The sequence below is a fragment of the Diabrotica virgifera genome, chromosome 3 (genome assembly GCF_917563875.1).
Source record: "Diabrotica virgifera virgifera chromosome 3, PGI_DIABVI_V3a".
Lineage (NCBI taxonomy): Eukaryota > Metazoa > Arthropoda > Insecta > Coleoptera > Chrysomelidae > Diabrotica > Diabrotica virgifera.
Genome location: NC_065445.1, coordinates 90,317,569 through 90,343,928, shown reverse-complemented (window position 1 = coordinate 90,343,928; position 26,360 = coordinate 90,317,569). Strand labels below are relative to the sequence as shown.

General features: G+C 35.1%; 1 protein-coding gene across 1 annotated transcript in view; it reads right to left on the bottom strand.

Moving 5' to 3' along the window:
- Positions 1-7,183: 7,183 nt before the first annotated feature.
- Positions 7,184-26,360, bottom strand: part of LOC126881198 (probable NADH dehydrogenase [ubiquinone] flavoprotein 2, mitochondrial) — a 32,274-nt gene continuing 13,097 nt past the window's right edge. The window contains exons 3-6 of the mRNA XM_050645301.1: positions 20,584-20,771; positions 12,319-12,526; positions 10,260-10,336; positions 7,184-7,319 (exon numbers count right to left, since the gene is read on the bottom strand). Coding sequence (XP_050501258.1) covers positions 7,226-7,319; positions 10,260-10,336; positions 12,319-12,526; positions 20,584-20,771 — 567 coding nt within the window. The 3' untranslated portion in view covers positions 7,184-7,225. The remainder of the gene's footprint in view (positions 7,320-10,259; positions 10,337-12,318; positions 12,527-20,583; positions 20,772-26,360) is intronic.

Below are 26,360 nucleotides of genomic sequence, written 5' to 3'. Positions count from 1 at the left end.
TACTGTAAATCACAAACGAGTTTTTATTATCTGTTATTATTCGATAGTGCGTACGATGTTGCCAGATTATTTTATTTCCTAAACATTAAAATACAAATATGTGGAAAACAATGTAATCTTTATTTTGGAAACGTTTAACTTTAGAAAAAAATGGTATAGGACTTTTTTGTTCTAAATTGTGTATTCTATCCATACCTTAAAGGAACGCACTATTTTTCGGGACACCCTGTATAAGCGAAGACGATAGGACCTATGAATTATTTCCAGGGCCTTCTGTTGATAAGTAGTATAATTTTGGTTTACTGTTCTCTACATTTGACTATTAATTTATTAAAATGCGGCAAAAATTTAAATTAAAGGGGTTTGAGCTTTGAGGGAATTTCAGTTTCTAAGTGGGGGATTTATAAAATCACATCTGGCAACTCTGGTGGTATGTTGTAGCAAATTTTCCCTGGCAAGGGAGATGTTGGCAATCATGTTGGCCGCAATCTCGCTTCACTGTTTGAATGGGACGGGACCATTCCATCCGTGTTGACAGTTCATTGGTTTTATCTCGCCAGGTATTAATGACGCACGGGTAAAGAATCGTGGACTCAACTGTATCTATAGTGTAGCGTGATTAGTGTAATTACTTCTAATTACAATAAAACCAGCGGTTCGTAATTTATATACGACTTTATTTATATAAGTTACAGACGAATTTATCTTATACACTAAACTTATTCACAAAATATGCCCGTATTTATACCCAGTTGTTATTCTGGAACAATCGACTCCCATCTCGAGCTATCGGCTTGTTCCGCCTACGTGACGTACCTTCCAGAATTCTCCGGCGAGGCCTAGCACATCCGATTACGTCATTCTCGAGGTGTTTACTGTTATACGGGGATCGGCCAAGATTTCTCTTCCGCTACACTGCTCCCCTCTTAAGATCTGAGCGTCTCGATCAGCAACTCTAAATGAAGGCCCAGGATGGCGGAATCTACACGACTCTCCAGCTCTGCATACACCCTTCAAGAAGAAATAACAGTCTACTGTCTTTGAAGGGTACGACATCTTCGGGTTCATGCAACACACAGTGATTTGTACACCAGTTCCTCTGAAGACCACTTCAAGCATGCTTCTCACAATCTTCCAATCCAGATTTTCTACTGCATGGCCTATTTTTGGTAAAGCCAAATTTTTGATGTCATAATTACACACGATTTTCTTCAAATTAGTTAGAACACGCCATATGTTCTCGTAGCTTGGCGTGTCCGTATAAGACTTTCTGGTTACCATATACAGCAAAGATCGAGGACCATCTTCCAATCGCAGTACTCTTCCAATTTTAGGCTGCTGATTTCTTAACTCGTCCAGGCGGCCGAACTTTCTATTGAATACGGACGATATTCCTTTAGTCATCTCGAGGTCTTGGGCAACACAGTGGGCCAGAGAGACGTTTTCTGGAACACCAAACAGATCTTGCTGAACTTCTGTGGTCACGCCGAATCTAGCACTCTTTCTCGCTGCGTAATTTGACATAAATTGATTAAAACTTGGCTGTGCGACATCTTTCATCTCCTGTTGGAGGACTCGTGCTTCTTCTGTTTCATTTGAGCCAGCATATGGTGCAAGACGATTTATGTGAATAACTTTTGGTTTACCGTTTGGCAACTTCTTAATTCTATATATTACGTCATTTATTTTCTTCTTAACTTCATATGGACCTTCCCATTGTCTTTGCAGTTTAGGACATAAGCCTCGACGACGTTGCGGATTATAAAGCCAGACAAGATCACCTACTTCGAAGCTTTCATTCTTGCATCGATAATCATATTGATCTTTCATTCTGTCACTGGCTATCTGGATGTGTTGTCGGGCAAGTTCATGAATGTTGTTCATTCGTAATTTCAGGCGGTCAACGTAGTCTTCGCCTGCAACATGTTCCTCGGAAGGTCCGCAGCCAAACTCTAGGTCGCAGGGCAACCGAACTTCACGACCCAACATCAGGCAGGTTGGTGTTTGACCTGTAGTTTCATTTACGGCCGAGCGGTAGGCCATCAGGAATAAATGAATGTGTTGGTCCCAATCTCGCTGATGTTCAGATACAACTTTGGACAAGTGTTTACCCATCGTTCGGTTCATCCTCTCGACCATCCCATCTGATTGAGGATGCAGGGGTGTTGTTCTGGTCTTATTGGCACCAATCAATTTACAAACGTTTTGGAAAAGAGCTGACTCAAAGTTTCGCCCTTGGTCGGAGTGGATCTCCAAGGGAACACCAAATCGGCTAAAGAATTCTTTAACAAGTACCTCTGCAACGGTAGCAGCTTCTTGATTTGGTAATGCATAGGCCTCAGTCCATTTTGTAAAATAATCCATGGCTACCAGGATGTATTTATTTCCAGCATCGGTTTCTGGAAATGGACCTGCAATGTCGATAGCTACTCTTTCCATAGGACTTCCAACATTGTACTGTCTCATGGGTGCTCTCTTTTTACCAACCGGACCATTACCGGATGCACACGGTTCACATTTTCGGCACCATCTTCTTACATCATCTTTACAGTTCACCCAATAGAACCGTTCTCGAACCTTTTGCAGAGTCTTCGTAATACCAAAGTGTCCACCTGATGTACCGTCATGCAACTGACGCAATACTTCTGACACTTTACTTTTAGGTACAATTAACTGAAGCTTAGATTCTGTACCATCATCGTTCTCAAAGGTTCTGTACAGAAGATCATCTTTTAGTACCAGGCAATTCCATTGGCTCCAGTAGGCCTTGACTTCTGGACTACATGCACTAATGTTCTGCCAACTAGGTCTCTCACCTTGCCGCATCCAATCCAATACTCTTTTTATACATGGATCATCTTCTTGGGCGTCTTGTAACTGTTGGGGCTGCCATTGCTCATTAATTACGGTGGTTCGTCTCACGGGGCAAAATCGTTCCTCTAATTTGGCACAGTGATTACAATTCGCACTGCATGGTCGTCTCGAAAGGGCATCAGCATTTGAGTGAACTCTTCCGACCCTGTGTTCTATCTCGTAATCATATTCTTGTAATCGTTCTAACCATCTTGCCATCTGGCCCTCTGGATTACGGAATTGTATGAGCCATTTTAGAGCAGCGTGATCGGTGCGAAGAAGGAACTTTCTGCCATACAAGTATTTATGGAAATGTTCGCAAGCCTTCACTACACCCAGCAGTTCTCTTCTGGTAACGCAATAGTTTCTTTCCGGTTTCGACAGGACTTTGCTGAAATAAGCGATGACTTTTTCCTGTCCGTCCTGGATTTGGGAGAGAACAGCTCCTATAGCACTGTTGCTAGCATCGGTATCCAAAACAAATTTTCCTGCCTGTCCCGGGTAGCTTAATATCGGTGCACTGATCAGAGCCATTTGTAGTTGTTCGAAAGCTTTTTGGCACTCTTCACTCCATGTATATTCTTTGCCCTCCTCCGTCAACTTTGTTAGGGGCTTGGAGATATTGGCAAATCCTTTGACGAATCGTCGGTAATATGTACATAGGCCAAGGAAACTTCTAATTTCATGTTTATCTTTTGGTACTGGCCAATCTTTAATTGCTTCAATCTTTTCAGGATCAGCTGTTACACCATTACTCGATACAATATGTCCCAAATACTTAACTTCTCGTCGAAACATGTGACATTTCTTCGGACTTAACTTCAAGTTCGCTGCCCTCAATCGTTGAAAGACTTCTATTAGATTCTTGGCATGTTCATCAAAGGACCTTCCAACCACAATTACATCATCCAAGTAAACCAGGCATGTTTTCCATGTTAGACCTCTTAAAACTGCCTCCATTAATCTTTCAAATGTGGCAGGGGCATTACATAAACCAAACGGCATAGCCGTAAACTGCCAAAGCCCTGATCCTATCGAAAATGCGGTTTTCTCCCGATCGGCTGGCTCCATGTCTACTTGCCAATATCCACTTTTTAAATCGAGTGTGGAAAACCAACGAGAACCGGAGAGAGTATCCAATGTATCGTCTATTCTGGGCAAAGGATAACTATCTTTTTTTGTTACCGCATTGAGCTGGCGGTAGTCGATACAAAAACGCGTTGAACCATCTTTCTTCTTTACCAGAACTACTGGTGATGTCCATGGACTGTTCGATGGTTCTATTACCCCTTGTTTGTCCATATCCTTGATAATCTCTTCGGCTTCATCTCTTTTCGCAAATGGAAGTCGTCTAGGCCGTTGTCTGATTGGCTGAGCGTCTCCGGTATTTATTTTATGCGTTACTATGCTTGTTTTTCCCTTATCCTTCGTGTCAATAGCAAAAACATCTTGATACTCTATCAGCATAGATGTCACTTTTTCCGTTCGTTCATGATCAAGATCTTGGCATCTTTCAATGATTATCTCAACAAGCTCCTTTGGATACTTCGCCTTCGATGATTTCTCATTGGTATTCACAGAGCAAATTGAAGCCACGGGAACACACTGCCCGATCAAAGCTCCTCTACTTAACTTGATAGCAGTTTCCCTTAAATTCATAACTCTTACAGGGATCACATCTCGAACTTTTACCAAAGTTTTCGCCGTTAGGAACTCGACATTATCCACATCTTCGACCATCCTTAAACTTCCCTCTCGGCAGTGTCCATCAAGCATGGTCATCAGAATTTTCTCACTATTACCGGGTATGGTTACGTCGCATGTAGTAAGTAAGCGGATGACATCTTCTTTGTCGTCGTGAAAGGGCAACTCTTCACCATTGATCTTGAGAACTCCATTTTGAACATCCAATATTGCCCCCACTTTCCGTAGTACGTCCATCCCCAATATGAATTCGTCGGAGATCTCGGCAATTAATACTTGATGTTCAACTGTGGTCTGGCCAATGGATACTGACATATTAGCCTCGCCATATGTATTAATTAGCTCACCAGTCGCTGTTCTAAGCTTTACTGTTGCAGGTGATAATTTATTATGGTCTCGTACTACATCTGGACGTGCGATAGTTCTCGTTGCACCTGTATCCACCAAAAATGATCTACATCTATTACTGATACGACCTTCGATGTATAAGTTGTGGATTCCACCGGAGGACGTAAGGTTGACAGTTACTATGGGGGATCTAGTTCTCGAGGTCGGCAGTTGCCCCTTGGTGTCGACCCGCTCTAGTTTTCCGACGGCTGTACGATCTTCTTACAATTACGACGAATGTGGCCTACGTCTCCACAATTCCAACATCTAGGCTCGCGTCTCTTTGGCATCTGATTACTTAATACTCTCCGTATCATTTCCTCCAGACGTTCATCGTTGTGTTCGTCACTTTCTTCAATGGTTCTTACTCTATGGCCTCGTGAAGTTTGACTAGCCGTTTCGTGTTCCAATGCAATAGCAAGTGCTTCATCTAAAACTTTCGGTCTTGCTAGTCATAAAGCTTTCTGTAGTTCATTATCTTTCAGCCCATTGACGAAGGTATCTACTGCAATTTCTTCTAAAACGCTGTCTGGCACCTCTGGATAAGCCAACCGCACCACACGAGCCACATCTGCTTCAAATTCTTGCAGATTCTCACTTGCTCGTTGACTTCTACTTCGCAGTTGTGCTTTGTATACTTGTTGTAGATGGGCATCTCCATAGCGTTTTTCTAGACGAGTGAACAAGGTCTGGTAACAATTTTCTTGACCCTTGGGAATTGACCTTAATATATCTGCAGCATCACCTCGTAAAGCAGCAGTCAAGGAAACAGCCTTTTCTTGTTCGGTCCAATGATTGGCGGTCGCAATAGCTTCAAACTGTCTAAGATATATGGACCAAGAGGACTTTCCATCAAATGGTGGTAATTTGAATCTCATATTATGCGACGTTTCGTCTCTCGGTAGTTCATCTTTCACTAAAGGATCTAACGTTGCTGCATTAACTGATGGTTGTACTTTTGTATCGGTTATCCTGCTCTCTAGCTGTTTGATCTTTTCTTCTACGGTCTCTACACTTTTCTGCATCTTATCGAATGTTCTAGAAACTTCTTCAAATTTCTCATTGTTCTGTTTACAAACTTCTTCTAGTTTTTCGTTGTTTTGCCTACAGACCTCTTTAATTATTTGAGAAGTCTCATCGAATCTTTTAGCAACATTTTCGAATTTCTCGTCGCTTTTTCTACTAACTTCTTCAAGTTTCTCGTCGCTTCTTCTACTAACTTCTTCAAGTTTCTCGTCGCTTTTTCTACTAACTTCTTCAAGTTTCTCGTTGCTTCTTCTACTAACTTCTTCAAGTTTCTCGTCGCTTCTTCTAGAAGTTTCATCGATCGTTTCAGAAACAGTTTTTAATTTCGATAAGATTACTTGTTCTGCTGACTGGAAGTGGAACGTCTTTGGGTCTTCTCCGTTCTTCGTGAGGACATCCTCGAGTCGTGCTTGTAGGACTATCTTGAGCCCACTGCTGTCCAGATCCCGTTCCTCGAGCTGTTCACGGAGCTGTTTTACTGTAAGTTCTTGTAGCAACATCTTTGGTCGGCACACACGTACTTTCCAAAATGTCTTTTAACAGTCTTTCCGAATACCGAACAATCAACGCACTTTAACTATTCCCGACGAATAAAGTCCAAAAGTATTTTAAAGTCTTTCCGAATACCGAACAATTAACGCACTCCGGTTATTCCCGACGAATAAAGTTCAAAAGTCTTTTAAAGTCTCTCTGTAATTCACTTATTTATATCGCACTAAGTTAACCGAACACCGACACCAACTGTAGCGTGATTAGTGTAATTACTTCTAATTACAATAAAACCAGCGGTTCGTAATTTATATACGACTTTATTTATATAAGTTACAGACGAATTTATCTTATACACTAAACTTATTCACAAAATATGCCCGTATTTATACCCAGTTGTTATTCTGGAACAATCGACTCCCATCTCGAGCTATCGGCTTGTTCCGCCTACGTGACGTACCTTCCAGAATTCTCCGGCGAGGCCTAGCACATCCGATTACGTCATTCTCGAGGTGTTTACTGTTATACGGGGATCGGCCAAGATTTCTCTTCCGCTACAATAGTTTATATTTGTATTTCGGAACTCTTTCCAATCGATCTCCTTAGTTCCACGTACTTTTAGTACATTGTCTTTAAACATTTATCTTTTTCATACACAATTCTTTGAAAACCAGTACAGTAATACACCAATGTAATACATACAGTTGAATAAATTCATACCACATCAATATTAACTATCTTGTTTATTTATATAAATAAAATAAATTTACAAATCTGCTCTAACACCTACTCCTGGACCTGGGGGCTCAGCTTTTAAAGAGGTTGGTTCTCCTATGGGCTCCGCAGCAAATCTACCGCTTCTGCAAACAAAAAATTTAAATATATCATCACAGATAAGCCAAGGACAATTGTAAAGAACATGGTTTGGATTTAATAGAGGAAATCATATAAAATTAATGTCTAAAATGACATGAATAAATACATTATTGCCATTATATCATCCAAGGTACGTAAAAATAAGCATGTAATCTTTGTTCCTGTGGACACCCCTATAGATTTATTTATCGTACTTAGGGCCGGTTGTTCGAACGCTAATCAAAAATGGAATCAATTGATCATTATCAAATATTTAATTACTGTCACCAACTGTCAACGTCAACTTTGATCGGGTTGCTGAGAACATAATTGATTACAATTAAGAGATTAATTGATTAGTTAATTAATTACGTTAATAATTGTTATGTTAACTAATAATTAATCAATCAATTATGTTAATTATCATAATGATAATTAACATAATAATTGATTACAATCAACTGATTGGCGTACGAACAACGGATTTTGTTATTTGATGGTTGTTAAGGGGACTTGATTATAATCAACTTCTTGATTAGCGTTCGAACAACCGGCCCGGTTGTTACAACTACTTGATGGTCTCAGGGGGTATGGAATAGTAATGGTGTTAATGTGTTAAGCGTATAGAGCTCAAAGTACATCCAAATGGGGAGGGGGGGTTTAACCACCAAAACCATCCCCTGGTTACGCCTATGTTAAGGCATACGTTTATAAAGCAAACTGTCATTATTTTTTATGCAGAATTACCCCTTAAAATTTGTCCCACATCCTGTATTGATGAATAGTTGTTAAAGTACCCAACTTTTTTATTATCCTACATAACCCATATAGCACACAACGTCCGATGTACGTCCATATAACGTACATTTAAAGTCCAAACGTCCATGGACCAAAACTGGACGTACTATGTACGTACATTACGGGACGTCCATTGGACGTTTGATTTCAACGTACATTGGACATCCATTTGTGGTCCATGGATATTTTACACAAAACGCGACTATTATATTAAGTCCCAATACAAACTAAATGAGAATCTTCTTGACAACGTTGTCGCTCTTCGCGCTATCGGTCGTGAAAGGTAGTATTAGGCAGGTACTTTTAGGGGATTATCGCTGTTAATTGTTGTGGAATACTGAAGGATGGTTTATTTATGATAATTCACAGAATGGCAAACGCGCTTGTAATATACAACAACGGTACTGACTCTAAAAATAGTTTGGAGCAGAAACAGAACAGAGATTAAACCTCTTTTAATGTGCATGCTTCCTAGGGCGTCATTATCTGAATCTCGTCTTTATGAAAATACATCCTGTGATATATTTGTGTTTTCTGTTTATCGTGCAAGTGCAGTCGTGCATTAATGAAGTTCCTAGTTCCTATAATAAAGTATATATTATAATGAAGTTATAGTAAAGAGAAATAAAAAGGTCTTTTGTGTAATATTTTTAAGTATAAGTTTAGTATTATAAGGAACTATTTCCTATAAAGGCTTTTTGCTATGTATTCACAAAATTGTGGATACTAGATTTCTTTCTGAAAAGTGCCCTACAAATGTCCATAAGACGTACATTGAATGTACATAAGGTGTACACTGAAAGCTTCAATACGACGTACAATGTACGTTTGTAGCGGACGTTCTATGGACATCCAATTTTGTGAACTCTGGACATTCGTTGGACGTCCAACGGATGTCCATTGTACCTTAGCGGGACGTCCATTGGACGTTCCAATGTACACAGATGTACGTCCATTGGATGTCCATAAAACGTACTTGTGCTATCTGGGAAGTGATTGAATAAAAAACAGAATGTTAAAAAAACTGAGGCTATAGTTGGGTTTTAATTTCAGTATTTTATAAAAGCTAGAATATTCCACAGGGTGTGGTGAACTTTGAGAAAAAAAACACAGTTTGATTGGTACACCCGGTATACAATGACAATTTACCTGTCTAGCAACAATATTATTACAGCGATATTGTTAAAGAATAAGGCTATCCGCTGTGAGCTCGTACGTAGAGGGGATATTTATAAATTCGTGAGCGGCAGTAGTGACAAGTCTGTAAACGTTTACCGGAAATTTGACATAAATGTCAAAGTGATTAATTTAAAATTCAAATTAAAAACATTAATTATAAAAAATATTAGTTGATCAAAGCTGTGGTATATATTTTTACCTTAAATATACTTACGTTTTAAATACTGAATTCGCGTTTTTTAATGTTCTGTAATATGTACTTATAAATTAATCTTGGCGCCATCTACATGATAATTGTGAAAGCATCCGAAGTAAAAAATTAATATTTCATTAATAGAACGTCAAAATGATTAGCAAAATCTTAAAAAAATCTATTACAATTTAATTACTTTTTAGCGTTGTAAATATTAAACGATAACAATTAAATAATAAATTTAAAGTTACCGGCGAAAGTTGAATTAGTAACCGCTAGGAGCGACACCAGCGAAGCTCAGAGCGTATAACACATTAAAAAAATCACTTAAATCGGACAACAGGTTTAGGAAATTCGAGATATCAAAAATTACCCACTTTTAAGGTGTGGAATAGTGTAGTTATATCCATAAATACAGCCAATACTAACAAATGTACAGGAAAAAACTATTCTGACTATATTGGTAGCATGTTGATAACTAAACAAGCTGAGATGTTAAGAAACTAACATATAATAACAAATGATTTTTTTCATGACAAGAATGAAGACTAACTAGGGGTACTAGCTGTGACTAGGTGCTATAGGTGCTACAAGGGGTTTTTTCCCTGGAAGCCGTCCGTGCATGCACCCCGGTCACACTGCAGCCCTTTGGCTTATTGTGTAAGTGTTTAATTGTACATTAATTGATTAAATTATTGCATTTACATGACATTTTTAAACTTAAAAGTAATTATGAATAACAATAATACAAAAGAGAAAGTAAAATATAAAATACCTTGGACCTGGTGCAGGTTTACCGCCACTTTTCAATTCATCTAAAATTTCATTAGTTGCTTCAACAGTTAAATCTTCCTGCAATTAAAAAAAAACAATTTTACAATGTATATAATTAAGGTTTAATGGAACATAAAATGTAAAATATGTATATGTTATGAATTTCTTAATATTAAGTAGTACGCCAGTCAATGGGAGCAAGAATATGATATTACCTCCGAATTCTATCCTACTGCATGGATTTTAATGAAATCTTGGAAATAGCCTCTACTTATCTCCTAATTCAAAATCTACCCTATGCCGATGTGTGCTTTTATCTTGGGGGTGGTTCCCACCCCTTCTTAAGGGTGGAAAAATGTTTGGTTAAAATTACCACGGAATTCGCTAGAGAACCTAATTCTAAGCAAAAACTGTTCTATAATTTTTTTTTGAAAACTCAATACATTTTGAGTTATTCGTGGTTGAAAATTGGCCATTTTCATTGAAACAACACCTTTTCGAACGGTTGTAAAAAGTAAAAACTATGCATCTAACTAAAAAACTATATGAAACATTTTTGTAGGTTATAAAAAAACAAAGAGACGCTTGCCTTCACAAATCTTCCACTTATAATACAAAAAGAGATATGGTAGGTGAAAAGAGTTTGTTTTTTTGGTACATGCCCAAATTGGTGTATTCAACTTGAAATAACAGAGAAACGGTCGATTTTAGGTGTATAATGCTATCAATACCTTTTGTAGTGCTTAAAAAGACCTTTAAAATGAGCAATATTAAAGATTAATTTCATTCAAACTAAGCGAGATATGCTGCAAATAAAATTGATAACTAATGTATTTTAAGAAAAAATGAAAAGTAATTTTAACCCCCATCCACCAGAATGTATTCTTTATGAATGAATTACTTTATAATTTTTTGTTAATCCGGACCTGGATTTTTCTTATGGCTAGTATGTCGGTCGTTTGGGTTTTGAATGAGACATATGTGTACCAAATATCAAAAAAATATACAGGGTGATTCTAAAGTTATGACTTAGGAAAGAAATGGGCAAAATCGATAAAACACCATGTAACTCGGTTATAAAATTCGGTAGGGCAAAAAATGTAGTATATCTAGAACCGGCTCGGTGACCTCAATTCACCATGAAAGTATTTCCGTTTCCCAATGAAACACCCTGTATAAGAAATCTATGTTCGGATTATCCATGCTTTCAATGTAATTTAATTTTATCATTATTTATGAGTCTTAACCTGCTCTAAGAAGTTAGATTCAGAACCTTTGAGTTTTTTGTCCTCTTTTTCCTCTTGTTTTATAAGTCTGGGCTTTTTTTGTTTGCCGTCTTTGTTTTTTTCCTATTTGTGGCTGCTTAGTTAGTTTATTAGGTAATTCGTTTTTCTGGAGCCATTCCACATTACCTATCCATCATAATGATTTTTATAAATGTAACAATGTTTGGTTCCTTATAAATTGTGAATACTTCGAATTTGTATCATCTACATCAGATATTGTTGTCTTTAACATGAGCTTCTATGTATGTGCCTCGGAATGTTCCCTTCAAAAGTAGCCAACTGTTTTTATAGGAGTTTTCCATCTCTTAGTCGCAGAACTTATCATTAAATGATAAAAGAAGTCGTTTTCATATGGTAGAATTAAAGGAATATTAGGATATTCCTTCTATAAATCAACCTTTCTTATGCTAATTGTTAAAAAAATGTTAAATATAATAATTATTATATTTAAATGCCTCTACATTAATATTTATTCATTGGAACCCAAAAATATTGACTAGAATCTAACAAACTTCTTTGAAAACTCTTAATGGTGACAAGGTGTCCTAAGTTACAATGTGTGTTACTCTATTTTGTTACAGCTATAAAATAATTTCACTCCGCACCTAGATTTTGGGATATCTTACACAAAATGTAAAACAATAGCTTAAAATAAGAACATAGATTACAGAATTACACAAATACATACTGATGTTCAGCTACTGGGATATGAGGACTCTATATTCAAATATCACCTTATACCTAAGGACCCTATAATCAAATTTATCTACTTACATAGTAATCGTCATTAATTTGTACCATGGGGGCATTAACACATGCTCCCAGACATTCAACCTCAGATAAGGTCCATAACATGTCTTTGCTTGTCTCTCCAACTTCTAACTTAAGATTTTTCTTAATAGCTTCCAGAATCTCATCTGATCCTCTTAACCAGCAAGGAGTTGTAGTACAAATTTGAACATGATATTTACCTGTGGGTTTCCTAAAACAATAAAGAACTAGTATTCACATGGGTGGGTGTATAGAAGAATCCTGAAGATATCATGGACCGAGCATATAACAAACAACGAAGTCATGAGAAGAGTCAACAAAAGACTGGAAATATTGGAAACCATCAAGACACGAAAGCTGCAGTACCTGGGGCATGTTATGCGTAATGAGAGATACAACATACTTCAGTTGATTATACAGGGGAAAATCCAGGGCAAGAGAAGTGTAGGAAGGAGACGAATCTCGTGGTTGCGTAACTTGAGGGAATGGTACGGATGCACATCAACCGAACTATTCAGAGCAGCAGCATCTAAGATCAGAATAGCCAGTGAACTATTTTAAATGGGAAATAAGCCACAATTTTACAAAAAAAAAAAATGAATTTATTAACGTTTCGACGCCCAATTCGGGTGTGGTTGTCAAAATACAAAATAATACTAAATAAACAAAAATATTGTTGCTTAGTAAAAAATTCTTCTAATAATTTATTTAATCTGACTCATTTATATCGGCAATTCAGGCATGTATTATACATTTTAAAGTAGAAGACTTTAAAATGATATTGCCAATATTGATGAGTTGCGTTCCTGGGACGACTTTACTAAAAGATAGTTCATTCGATTACATGAAATCAACCCCAACTCAAGAATATCCGCCACAAAAAATCATAGCAAGTGATCTGTCTTTAAAAAGACAACCAAATGCAACAAAAATAATAGCCAGGATGATTGCCAACCTCCGTCGCGGAGATGGCACGTGAAGAAGAAGATTATGTCGCTCGTCCAGACGAAAAGTGACAACTCAAAAATTGCATAATTTCCAGTTATCTTGTTAAATTAACTCAAAAAATCATATTTTACCAGGAAAAGTGTCACATAGATGTTTACTTTATAACTTCGTAAGATGGCGGTACTGTCATTATTCACTTGGCTGTAAAATGAATATTTTTATTCCGGAACAATAAAACTTTTGGAGTCATGCTCTGACATTTGATGTGAATGTATTGTTATTTATCATGAAAACCATTATATTTAGAGAAGTTTTCTGCATATTTTTCGTTAATGTTTAAAAAAGTGAGCAGTATTTAAAAAAAGTGACATAACCCAAAATGTTGATTTTTTCTTTTTTTAAATCAGATATCATACTTTTTTTGGATTTGCTTCTTACACAATTAGAAACATTCACTTATCCATATTCGTTTTTAATTTATAAATTTTAGCAGTTACCGTTTAAAACTTACAGTTAAATTAAGATCTAACACCTTCTCTTTGGTCTCCCATGAAAAAAGTTGTTTTTGAGTTATGACACTTTTCTTCAGGATGAGTGATGTAGAAGATAGATAGAATTTATTCATCCACAAAGTTCTTACAAAAAAAAATGTATAAATCTTATCGGACTAGTCAAAATTTTAGTACAATAGAGTACAATATATAGTAAAAGTACACAAGATTAAAATAAAACAGTGATTACAATAAAATAAATAAGAAATAAATAAAAGTTACAAATAAAAAGAATGTATGTGTACTTTGTACGCACGTAAGAAGTTATACTTCTATTATATGATTTCAAAGAAATTAATATACTTTTAACAGTTTATTTATATTTTATTTAAATATTAAACTAATTTTAATACTTACTACTTCTCAAAAAATTTTATTAAAACAATGCCAAAAATTAAAATAATAAAAGAATAAAACACACAAATAAACACATTGAAAAATGCCACAAATGATTTCTGAACAGTGTAGGGCAAAATTTTAACTAAATACGTATTTTCTGAAAAAAAAATTGTATAATAAACTTACAATCATAAAATGTATAAAAAAATAAAAGTTTCAGTTAGTATTGAAATTCATTCACCTTAAACTTTTACCCACGGAGATCAGGTGTCATCATGTGCGAAGATCAACTAACTAAACGGATTAAACTTTTGACGGTTCTGAATTTAACCAAATTATTTTGAATTTGAATTGAAATTATTTAGAATTGAAAGAAATATTAGAATACAACAAAACATAGAGTAAGAAAACAATATATTAGGTGAATATTGATAGAAATTTTGATGGTAATCAAATTATGTAAATCAAAGCATTCCATACTATTTTAGTAGCTTCTTTTTAAATTTTCCAAATAGGTAGGTCCTACCTATGAAATTTTTTATTAGGATACTGAAACATTTACAATTGTTACGTACCTGTCGCTTTTAAAAACTATTTAAAAAGTCACTACAATATTATAAACTTGCATTTTTCTCTGCCATCACAACAATAAAAACTAATATACACAACATTAATTTGTTTATCCAAAATCTCCATATTGAACAATTATTGACACATGATTTTAATACCCAATCAACTCCCGTATAACGTTTATACCGCATGCGCGCAGAATTATGAAATTTTACTCTCAATCGCGCCTAAAGAAGTATAACTTCAAAAAATTTTTAGAACTATTGTTGCAAAAATGTTAAAAATTGAAAAATCCATCAATACTGTAGAATGTGTTGTCCATTAAAAACGAATACACAGTTTGGCGAAAACCTTTATGTGAAGAATTACTGAGAGTTAATATAATGACTAGGTTATTGTAAAATTTTATTCCAATATATTCAGGTGCATGTTGGGATACACCTAATCTAGAGAAAGGTTGTCGAAAATTTTATTTACCTCTAGTATCATGTGAGTGAATGTCCTCATTTCTGTCAAACTTGAGCTTGTTTTCCTCAATGTGCAATATTAATTGGGAAATTAAAAGGCTAGGTAGGTTAAAATATTAGACTTCTTAAATAGTGGCTTGCAACTATCCGAAAATGGAACGCCATACATACTTCTTAAAACTTTCTTTTGAGCTATAAATGCCCGTTCAAAATGAGATGAGCAACCCTTCTCTTAAATTACGCATTATATAGCTACATGTACTTAACTTTGCTGATATATGATTTACGTGAGTTTCCAATGTAAGTTTATGATCTAGGGTTACCCCCAAAAATTTCGTTGTAGTATAATTTTCTACTGATTTGCCATCCACATGTAAATAAAAGTCAGAAATTGGAGTTAAGTTTTTTGGTAAGAAACGCATAAAATGTGTTTTTGTTACGTTGAGCTTGAGTCCATTATTTTTACAATATGTGCTAAATTCAGCAGACGCAACATTGGTATTTTCCACCAGTTGTATGGGTTCACTGTGAGACATGAGAATATTGGTATCATCAGCATACTGAACAATTTTATCTGGTATTGAACAAAACGTGTTTAGGTCACTTACAAATATAATGAAAAATAAAGGCCCCGCCTTGAGGTACACCCATCGTACATTGTAGTGGCTTCGACGTTACATTATCCACTGTGACTACTCGAGTTCTATTACTTAAATAAGATAGGGCCCAATTGTACGGTATACCACGTACTCCAATACCCTGCAATTTTTGTAATAAGAGTTCACGATCAACCGTATCAAATGTCAAATACACGACTAAGGTCATAAAAAAGACCCAATACATTTAATTTATCATTTAATGCTTTATAAATAAATTGAAGACAGTCAGAAATAGCAGTATTTGTAGATTTATTTTTTCTAAACCCGTTTTGAATGACAGGAATAATTTTAAAAAGTTCTAAATAATCTGTTAATCTATTTGCATAGGCTGCTTCAAATATTTTAGAGAACTGACTTGACACACAAATCAGCCTATAGTTTGCAATATCTGTTACAGATCCTTTATTTTTAAAAATAGGGATTCTTTTCGATTCCTTTACATCTGGAAATATTCCGCATGTAAATGATCCATTTATGAGTAGTGGTAAAGCTATATAAGTGGCAACATGTTTCAAAGCTTTTCCATCAATGTCGTCTACCCCTGCAGCTGTTTTAGAAGCAGTTTTTAATACAATAGATAAAACTTCTTTTTCAGTGGTTGGTGATAAAAAGAAACTTGAATTGAATTGGTCAATTTGTATAGTACGGGTAACAACTGATAGTTCATTATTTTTTACAGCATTAAGAAAATAATTGTTGATTTGATCAGCTTTATGATAATTTTGTAAGTCACCGTTGTTACTAAAAGATATAATGATTTGATTGACAGTTTTTACCTCTATTTTTATTAATTATTTTCCAACTTTCCTTCATTACATTATTGCTATTTCTAAATTGATTATCATATTGTTCCTTTTCATGTTTTTTAACAATTTTTTGATATTCTTGTTTAAATTTCTTGTATCATTCCGAATACTGTGGGTTATTGAGTTGTTTTCTTAATCTATTCATCTGATACAATTGATCATGCAAACCAATAATATGAGGTGCAAACCACGTTTTTTTGTTTTGGTCTGGTAGTTACTCTACGTTTTAAGAAAGTAGTATTATAATAATATAAGAAAGTATCATAAAATATTGAAAATTTTTCTTCAAAACTACCAGCAACATATAGATTACTCCAATCAATATTAGCTAAAATATTTTGAAAAGTTATTAAGTTGGCATCGCATAAGTTACTGGTAAAAATAGTTTGAAGATTTTCTCCAGTAACTTTCATATCAAAAGCACATAATTGATAAGTATGATCTGACAGAAATGTGTCACATACACTCACCTTTTTAACATCTAAATTGGAAAAAAAGTTGTCAATACATGTTGAAGAATTTTTAGTAATTCTAGTAAGTACATTATGGCAAATTTAATGTTGTATTCTAAAAATAAGTTTATTAAAATATTTTTCTGATTGCTATTTTCTAAAAAAATTATATTAAAATCTCCACATATGACGTAAAAATCATTATTGTTATAAATAATCTGCAACAATAGATCTAACTTCGTAATAAAAGTGTTAAAATTCACACTATAGGGAGGTCTGTATAGTTACAATAAATAAATATTTTGTACTTCCATGAACTTTAAATTTTACTCCACATTTTAGCTGTTCACAACTGAACTTATTATTTACAAATATGCATACACCTCCACTTTCTTTATCATTTCTTGCGAAATAAGACACTAAATTAAAGTTTATGAAAAAACAAAAGATGTAGATCTTTGAAACACACTCAGTGATCAAAAGATCCACAGGTACTGGTTTAACGACCACTCGTACGAAATCAAACAAACTAAATTAAAGTTTTCAATATTGGTTACTTTAAGTTTATCTTCTTTCAACCAGTGTTCACTAAGGCATAAAACATTCACATTATTACTGTGAAGTATCAAATTTATATCGTAAGATTTACGTGCAAGTCCTCCCTATATATTGCAGTGTAAAATAGGGAAATATAGTTTGTCGGTTTCCTTGCATTAATACTTCGGATATTTTGGTGAACTATGGAAGTTTGACATTTAGTTTGGGTTTGAGAGTCTCTAACGAAGAAATTATTTAAAAATCCTCGGAGCGACGATTATATTGTTGGTATTTCCGGAAATCGAAACGCTTGTAAGCGACAGATCTTGGCCAAGTCGACGGTTTATAGATTTCGTCTTTTAATTCGAAGTTGATACCACACATAAAACATTTGTTTTGGTTTTCGTTAGTTGGTAGTTCTCTAATAATAATATCAGCCTCTTAAACACTTCCTGATCTATTAGATAATCGAAGATAGTTTCTGTTGTGACACTTCGTTCAACTCTAGAAAGGTAAAGAGTAAAAGTCGGTAGTCTTATCATTTTCACCCTAGTTCTTTTTTATTTGTCTAGTTTTCTTCTTTGAGTTAGTAACGTAAAACTATCATTGTCTTGTCCACTATCTTCATTTATATTTATTAAAGTTTGCATTTTATTTACCTGTGCATTACTAAGTTCTGCAGATGTTGAATTATTATCAGGGCTTTTACTACTTTCGGCAACAGGTGGCAACACCGGTGTTTGAAATTTATTTGTAATTGCATAATTTGGAGTTAATTGTTTGATATGACTAAGGTGCTTTTTTTGACTCATTTAAAACTGGTTGTTTAACAGGTTCAGTTTTTGCTTCCATTTGGCTTATCTTTTCTTGTAGATAACGATTGTTTGTATGTATTGTAATGATACGCTGATACGCGGAACACACATCGACACTTGGGACCGTGCGATTCTCTCAAATCGCGCAGATGCCCCCTCTCCGCAGTTCCACCTCTCCGAAACAACATCGACACACGGATATTTAAGGAGGCCGCAAGCAGAGATCCGACACCCGAACAGGGAGAAGTTGGTTTTTTGCGGTTTCCCAACTTCATTGCACAATTATACCTGTTCGTCCCAAGAAAATAGCCGCAACTATTTTCTCCACTCGAACGCACACTGTCCACGCCGCGCTCAAAGCCACCTCCTGACCGCCGACGAGGGACGCAGGTTCGCCTGTCGTTGTACAATGGTTTCTAGGGAGACTGGTCGAGAGCAAAGCACGGACAGTACACGTAAATGTCTATGGAACCAACAACAATCCATCAAACTTTCTTCTCTGTTGACTTCTAAGCCTTCTGGACACCACCGTCCGGCATAACCCAGGATCCAAAAACACCAGGACACGGCGCTTGCCCCAGTGTGTTTTTCGGACTGTTTGCTTTTGCTGCCAACACTATACATTCACTACAAACCCTGAAGAGGACAAAATCCTAAACGGGGACAATCATTGATCGCATTTCCACATAGCATTATATCTATACACGCAAATCAAACAATGATAGTAGTAGAGATCCGACAGTCCTGAAACGACAGTTCTGGGCCTGGCCTGGAATCTTATATGGAAAAATTGGGGAATTTCCCCCACCACTTCCACACCGATCAGCTAACTAAAGAGAAATGACAGTCTATCTCACTCACGAAGACTTTAACCAATCATTTATGTTAACACCATACCTGAATGTCACAAATAAAATAATCAAACGAGGCTTAACTCGGCAATGTCATTTCTGTCAAAAGTAATGACAGTTAGATTAGAGTTTGTGCAAATAATTTTCTATTAGTTTACAGTTTTTATTGTATTATCTTTAACGATTTATTCTTAGTAGTTTCAATTTAAGTTGGTTCCTTATCCTTCGTTTATAAAGTGTAGTTTTGTTTTAGTTACGAAAGAACTTTGGTGTTGTGTTAATAAAAAAACTGAACATGGTTTATTATTGTTGTGTACAAATCATAGAAAAGTTAGAAAAATGCATAGGTAAATAGTAATTAGTTTATAACTGTTTTATCTGAAACAGCAAATAAATACATGTACCTATATTTAGAAAAACATTGTCTAACTTTTTTATATCCCTTTTCCTTACTAAATTTTACAGCAAAAATAACATATTTTGTAACTTGAGAATTCCGAATAATTTATGAGTATTACTTAGATATTATTTAAATACAATACTTTACCAAGCTTAGTAAGTTCTGGTATTTTATTTTAATAATATAGGTGAGATTATTTCTTGGAAAATAAGAAGATATTTTAATTATTAGTAACGAAATTGCCCGCAAGAGGCGCTAAACGGATAAAATTAATGCTTGTCCATTTGAATTTCCCGCCAAATGGTGATTTGTTAACACATCGAACGCAAATGGCGTAAGGAACCAAATTTTTACAGTGAGTTGCCTATCTATCCGGTAATACTATATTATTTATCTATGGTTCTGGGCTCCAAATACCAGCCAAGCGAAGTGAGCTAGGCAGGCCGACCTGAGTAGCGAGGTGCACCGTACTGACGTGATTCGCAAACTTAGGCATGCCAACTTGAGCCGCAAGGTGCACCGTAGTGACATGATTTGCGGCTCATAAGTAAACGGAGGCTCGCGTAGTGAGCGGGCCCCCGATAAGCGTATATATTTGAATAACATTGTTAATTTTGTTCTTCTTTTCCAGACGTCCACCCGGCGAAGGACTTCGCTGCGACGAATAGAATGAGATATATTTTTTTTATTTATTTTGTAAATAATTAGACTGAATAGATTTATTTTGTTTTAACCTGTGTTTTACTGAGTCTGTCGTCTTAGAAGAACTAACCAACACAGTATTCTAATCTTGAAAAGAAAGATAACTATGTAGTGAAGAGAAAATAACAGTTACTCTATTTTAGATTCTTAAAATGAATGATTTTCAAATACCTCATAAACATAGTGTAGAAAGTAGCTACTTCATACACCCTCATTCTTGGCAAGTTTAAAATTTCAGCCACTTTATGCATAGCAGAAATTGGTAACCATCCATACTGTCTTTGAGCTAAATCAAGTAATGGAATCATTGCAGCCCTCTTGTGGCCTTCTGGATATATGGCTAGAATAGCTTCAGCCCTCTAAAACAAAAAAAATAAAAATATTTTTATTAAATCTGCTAATGTCTATACTAAATTTACAATCAAGATTCAGTAGAAATAAACAAACCAAGACACGTTAAATGCTACTAGGGGCACTCCCGAATCATAATTTAAAATGTATCTTCTTCTTGTGCCGTCTTCTAACAAAGGTTGGCGATCACTTTTTTAAACGCTTCTGTTTTTGCAACGTGAAATATCCGTTCAACACTGAGGTTAGTCCAATTGTTACGGTTTTTTATGCAACCTTCACAAATCATTTAAATATTACAAAACCCCCCTGGTTACGCCTATGCTAGCTGCTATAAGATAGTTGGTTCGTTCGCAAAACGGTTTTGTTTTAGGAATGTCTGAGATTGTAGAAATGTGCTGTCTAATTCTCGCTCACAGTCCTTGTGTAGGTTCTTGTCACGTGACTAAATCATAGAGTTATATATTAGCATAGAGAGAGTGTCATTCAGAGCGAAGTGACGACACCATCTTTTTTATTTGGATTAGTGCTGTTTCACTCTTACGCATAGTAAAGCTGCTACAGTTGTCCTCCTCTTCCGTGCCTATATTCACACTGAATGTCATCATACATTTTCGATACAATGTGTTAGAAAGAGATGCAGCAAACCAGTCCATGAGATCTTGTCGTCAGGAAGCGCGGAAGGTAGGCTCCCTCTATGTTAATATATACCTCTATGGACTAAATCAACCGTGGATCTGTGCTTCGATGTTCGTTTTGAGATCGAATGACGTATGAAATAGAGGTTATGTCCCATAACCAAACAAAATTTTCATCGGCACCACTACCACAAAATATACAGCCACAAATCCGTCACTGGCACAAGCTCTTCCAGACAATAAGTTTTTATAAACTTGGGCTGTATCTTTTTTGCCGATGAAAAAGGATTAGCAAAATTCACCTCTTTGCAATCCCAGATCAATCAAAGACAGACAGGGTGTTATACAATAATGCGAACATATACAATAATGCAACCATACCATGACCGTCCGACTACACAAAGACACCAAATCTATAAAAATCAAAAGAGGAATTAGACAGGGAGACACGTTATCTCCCAAACTCTTTACGGCAGTACTTGAACATGCTTTCAAACAATTGGAGTGGGACGCTAAAGGAATAAATGTCGACGGTGAAAGGCTCTCCCACCTACGATTCGCAGACGACATAGTTCTTATAACGGACAACTTAAAAGAGATTAGAACTATGCTTACTGAGTTAGATGCTGCCTGTAAAAAAAGTTGGTTTAAACATAAATTTTGGAAAGACACAATACATGACAAACCTGGTACCAAACGAAAATCCAAAAGTCGACGTCAACGAAATAGCATTGGTCTATAAATATAAATACTTAGGGCATGAAATCCAAATTGCCAGAGACAATCAAACTGCCGAATTACAGAGAAGGATCACCTTAGCATGGGCCGCATATGGAGCTCTATCAGACATCTTCAAGAGCAACTTGCTAAATTATTTGAAAAGGAAGACGTTCAACCAATGTGTGCTTCCAGTCACGACTTACAGCGCCGAAACATTATCGTTAACCCAGGCCACAGCAACGAAACTTAGAGTGGCCCAAAAAAGAATGGAACGGTCACTACTTGGACTGACTCTCAGAGACAGGGTCAGAAACGAAGAAAACAGAAGAAGGACAGGCGTCACAGATGTCATAGAGTGAGTAGCATGGCTGAAGTGGAATTGGGCGGGCCATGTAGCCAGAATGAAGGACGGGAGGTGGACCCAAAAAATTACAGTGTGGATACCAAGAGAAGACAGAAGAAGTAGAGGTAGACCACCTACACGATGGACAGACGACGTCAAAAGGATTGCTGGGAATTGGTTGCAGAAAGCCCAAGATCGACAAAACTGGAAGAAATTAGGGGAGGCCTATGTTCAACTTTGAATGCAGAAGGCTGGATATGATGATGATGAATATAATATACAAATTTTTTTTAACTTAAATACTTTTTTTTACATATAAACGAAAGAAAATCAATCAATAACAAATGATAATCAAATCAACAAGTTCACCAACCAATAAAAGTCAATAAAAGTAAACAAAAAATATTGTGCATGTTCTCTGCCAATTCAAATACTTCTTTAAATTTTTAAGGAAAACCTTTAATTTATCTTTAAAACTTTTAACTGTCCTACAGCCTTTTAATTCATTAGGCCAGCGGTTCTCAATATGTGGTACATGTACCACTGGTGGTACATATCATTATTTGCGGTGGTACACAAAACACACAAAAACTTAAATAGTAGTACATAGTAAGTCTTGATTATACAATCTAAAAATATAGAAATATAATAAAAGAAACTTTAGATGGTACATGACTCAAAAAGATTGAGAACCGCTGCATTAGGCAATTCATTGAATTCTCTGAAACCTGTCAATATTAATGAGTTCATTGAGCTGCTGTAATTCATTTTAGAAAAGTATATGTTAATTTTATTTCGAGTATCGTGTATGTGTGTATTAGGAAAATTAATAAATTGCTGAAAATAATCGGGAGCTATATTGTTTTTAATTTTATAAACCAAAATCAATGCAAAATATTGAAATCTTTGATATACCGAAAACAAGTTCAATGTATTCAGCATTAAATTTATTGGTGTCAATCGGCCCATTCTTAATATTATACGCATACCACGATTTTGTAATTTTTGAAGTTGCCCCATTTTATTTAGGTTGAACAAATATAAGACTGATGCACAATAATCAAAATGAGGTTGGATTATTGAATTATATACAGTAAGTCTAGTTTTAGTCCTGTCGCCAGGGGGGGTACAACGGCCTCGTTAATTCAGATGGACTTACTCAAGTTTTTTTTATGTATTTTGACCCGTAGAACACGAATTTTTTGGGTAACAGTTGATCCGGATGTCGATAAGATTGTTATAGACCAAGAACTTGAGGAATCAAATAACAGCGATTTTTGGCAAAACAAAACAATATTTTGTATTTTTTGGGCCATTTTAAGTAAAAAATATTTCTACAAGTTTTTTCGTAGGATGCACAGTTTTCGAGATAAACGCGGTTGAACTTTAAAAAAATCGAAAAATTGCAATTTTTGAACCCGAATAACTTTTGATTAAAAAATAAAATAGCAAGTCTGCTTACCGCATTTGAAAGTTTAAGTCAAATTATATCGGTTTTGATTATTTGCGTTGGTAAAAATTTATTTTTTTATTGTTTAACAAAGCTATAAACACGTAGGGTTTCCCGTGCTTTTACATGCGTTTTAACGCATGTAACGTAGAAATAGTCTTGATTGCACTAGTACCTATTCTACCTACTCGTTCGATTTTAAATGAGAAATCATAGAAACATCACTCACGCACTAGTTGTTTGTAGCTTTGTTTAACAATAACACAATAAATTTTTAGCAATGCAAATAATCAAAACCGACATAATTTGACTTGAACTTTCAAAGGCGCTAAGCAGAATTGCTATTTTATTTTTTAATCAAAAGTTATTCGGGTTTAAAAATTGCAGTTTTTCGATTTTTTGAAAGTTCAACCACGTTTATCTCGAAAACTGTGCATCCTACTAAAAAACTTGTAGAAATATTTTTTGCTTAAAATGACCCAAAAAATACAAAATATTGTTTTGTTTTGCCAAAAATCGCTGTTATTTGATTCCTCAAGTTCTTGGTCTATAACAATCTTATCGACATCCGGATCAACTGTTACCCAAAAAATTCGGGTTCTACGGGTCAAAATACATAAAAAAAACTTGGGTAAATCCATCTGAATTAACGAGGCCGTTGTACCCCCCCTGGCGACAGGACTATTTCTAAAGATAAATTTTTTTGCTATTCTTGTAAAAAAGTATAATTTCTTGCTGATTTTTTGTGTATACGCTGTGAGCTAGTAGGTAGAGGGATATTTAAAATTTCGCCAGAGCGCCAGTAGTGACAAATCAGTGAACGTTCGGTGGAAATTTGACATAAATGTCAAAGTGATTAATTTAAAACATTGAAATTAAAAACATTAATAGGAAAAAATATTAGTTGATCAAAGCTGTGGTGTATATTATTACCTTAAATATACTTACGTTTTAAATACTGAATTTAAGTTTTTTTAATAGATCGTAATATGTAATTATAAATTAATCTAAGCGCCACCTACACGATAATTGTGAAAGTATCCGAAGTAAGAAATTAATATTTCATTAATAGAACATTTAAATGATTAGCAAAATCTTAAAAAAATCAATTACAATTTAATTACTTTTTTGCGTTGTAAATATTCAGCGATAACAATTAAATAATAAATTTAAAGTTACCGGCGAAAGTTGCATTGGTAGTCCGCTAGTAGCGGCACCAGCGAAGCTCAGAGCGTATATAAACAAAATGATCTTCCAATGAAAGAGTGTTATCAATTTTTTTTATTGGCTTTAGGATAAGACCATTTGGCCAGAAACAAAGTAAGTAGTACATAATATAAACATAATACAAACAAAACAATTATACATAATATAAACAAAACATAATAAACATAATATTATATCTTATCTAAATTATCTAAAATAGTAATCTAAATTAAGGTTATCTAAGTCTGACCGACCTTTTTGTTAAGAATAGATATATTAATCTTAATAAACATTTTGGGGTAAGGACATTTTGTTATCAAGTTGAAATCCTAAGTATTTAATAGTTGTTGTTATTTCAATCTTTTCCCGATTTATGGATAAATTAATGTTATTTATATTGATTTTGTTATACTTATATCTACTGAATATAATTAAAGCTTTTTTCTTTGATACATTTAATTTTAACTTGTTTAATGTTAAATAATTATAAACAGCCTCCAGAATTGAATTCATTTTTGCCACTGCATTTTCCAAGCATACATCACTACAAGCTATTAACGTATCGTCAGCAAAAAGATTAAAACACTCACAATCAACAAACAGATCTATATCACTCAAATAGAGAATAAAAAGTAATGGCCCTAGGACACTGCCCTGAGGTACACCTATACCAATGTCAAGTTCATCTGACATAAAATTATTGAATTTAACCTTCTGCTTGCGATTTGATAGATAATTATTCAGCCTGTCAAACACTCCACCTGTAATGCCATACTGTCTTAAAGAAGGTAAAGAAATAACTTTTATATTATTGTCTTTTTGAATAACATTAACCTATTCGCAGACACGACTGCATATGCAGACAGTAATTTTTTCTTGTAAGTGCCTGCTTATGCAGTCGTATCCGCGAATGGGTAAAATATAACTTTAAATGTTGACATAAAAATGTGCATGCTTAGATGTTAAATATTTAGTATAAGATATAGAGGCAGCCACTCTGATTAAATCGATGATGAGAAAAGTGGAAGTTTTTGAGATGTGGCTTTACAGAAGAATCCTGAGAATATCTTAAGTAGACAGGAGTCACAAATGAAGAACTCTTGTGAAGACTTTCAAAAGAAACAGGACTTAAAAATTCAAATAAAGACGTAAAAACCACAATACCTTGTCCTGGTGATGAGAGGAACAAAATACAGGCTTCTGCAGAATATCATACAGGGAAAGAGTTTAACGAAAGTCATGG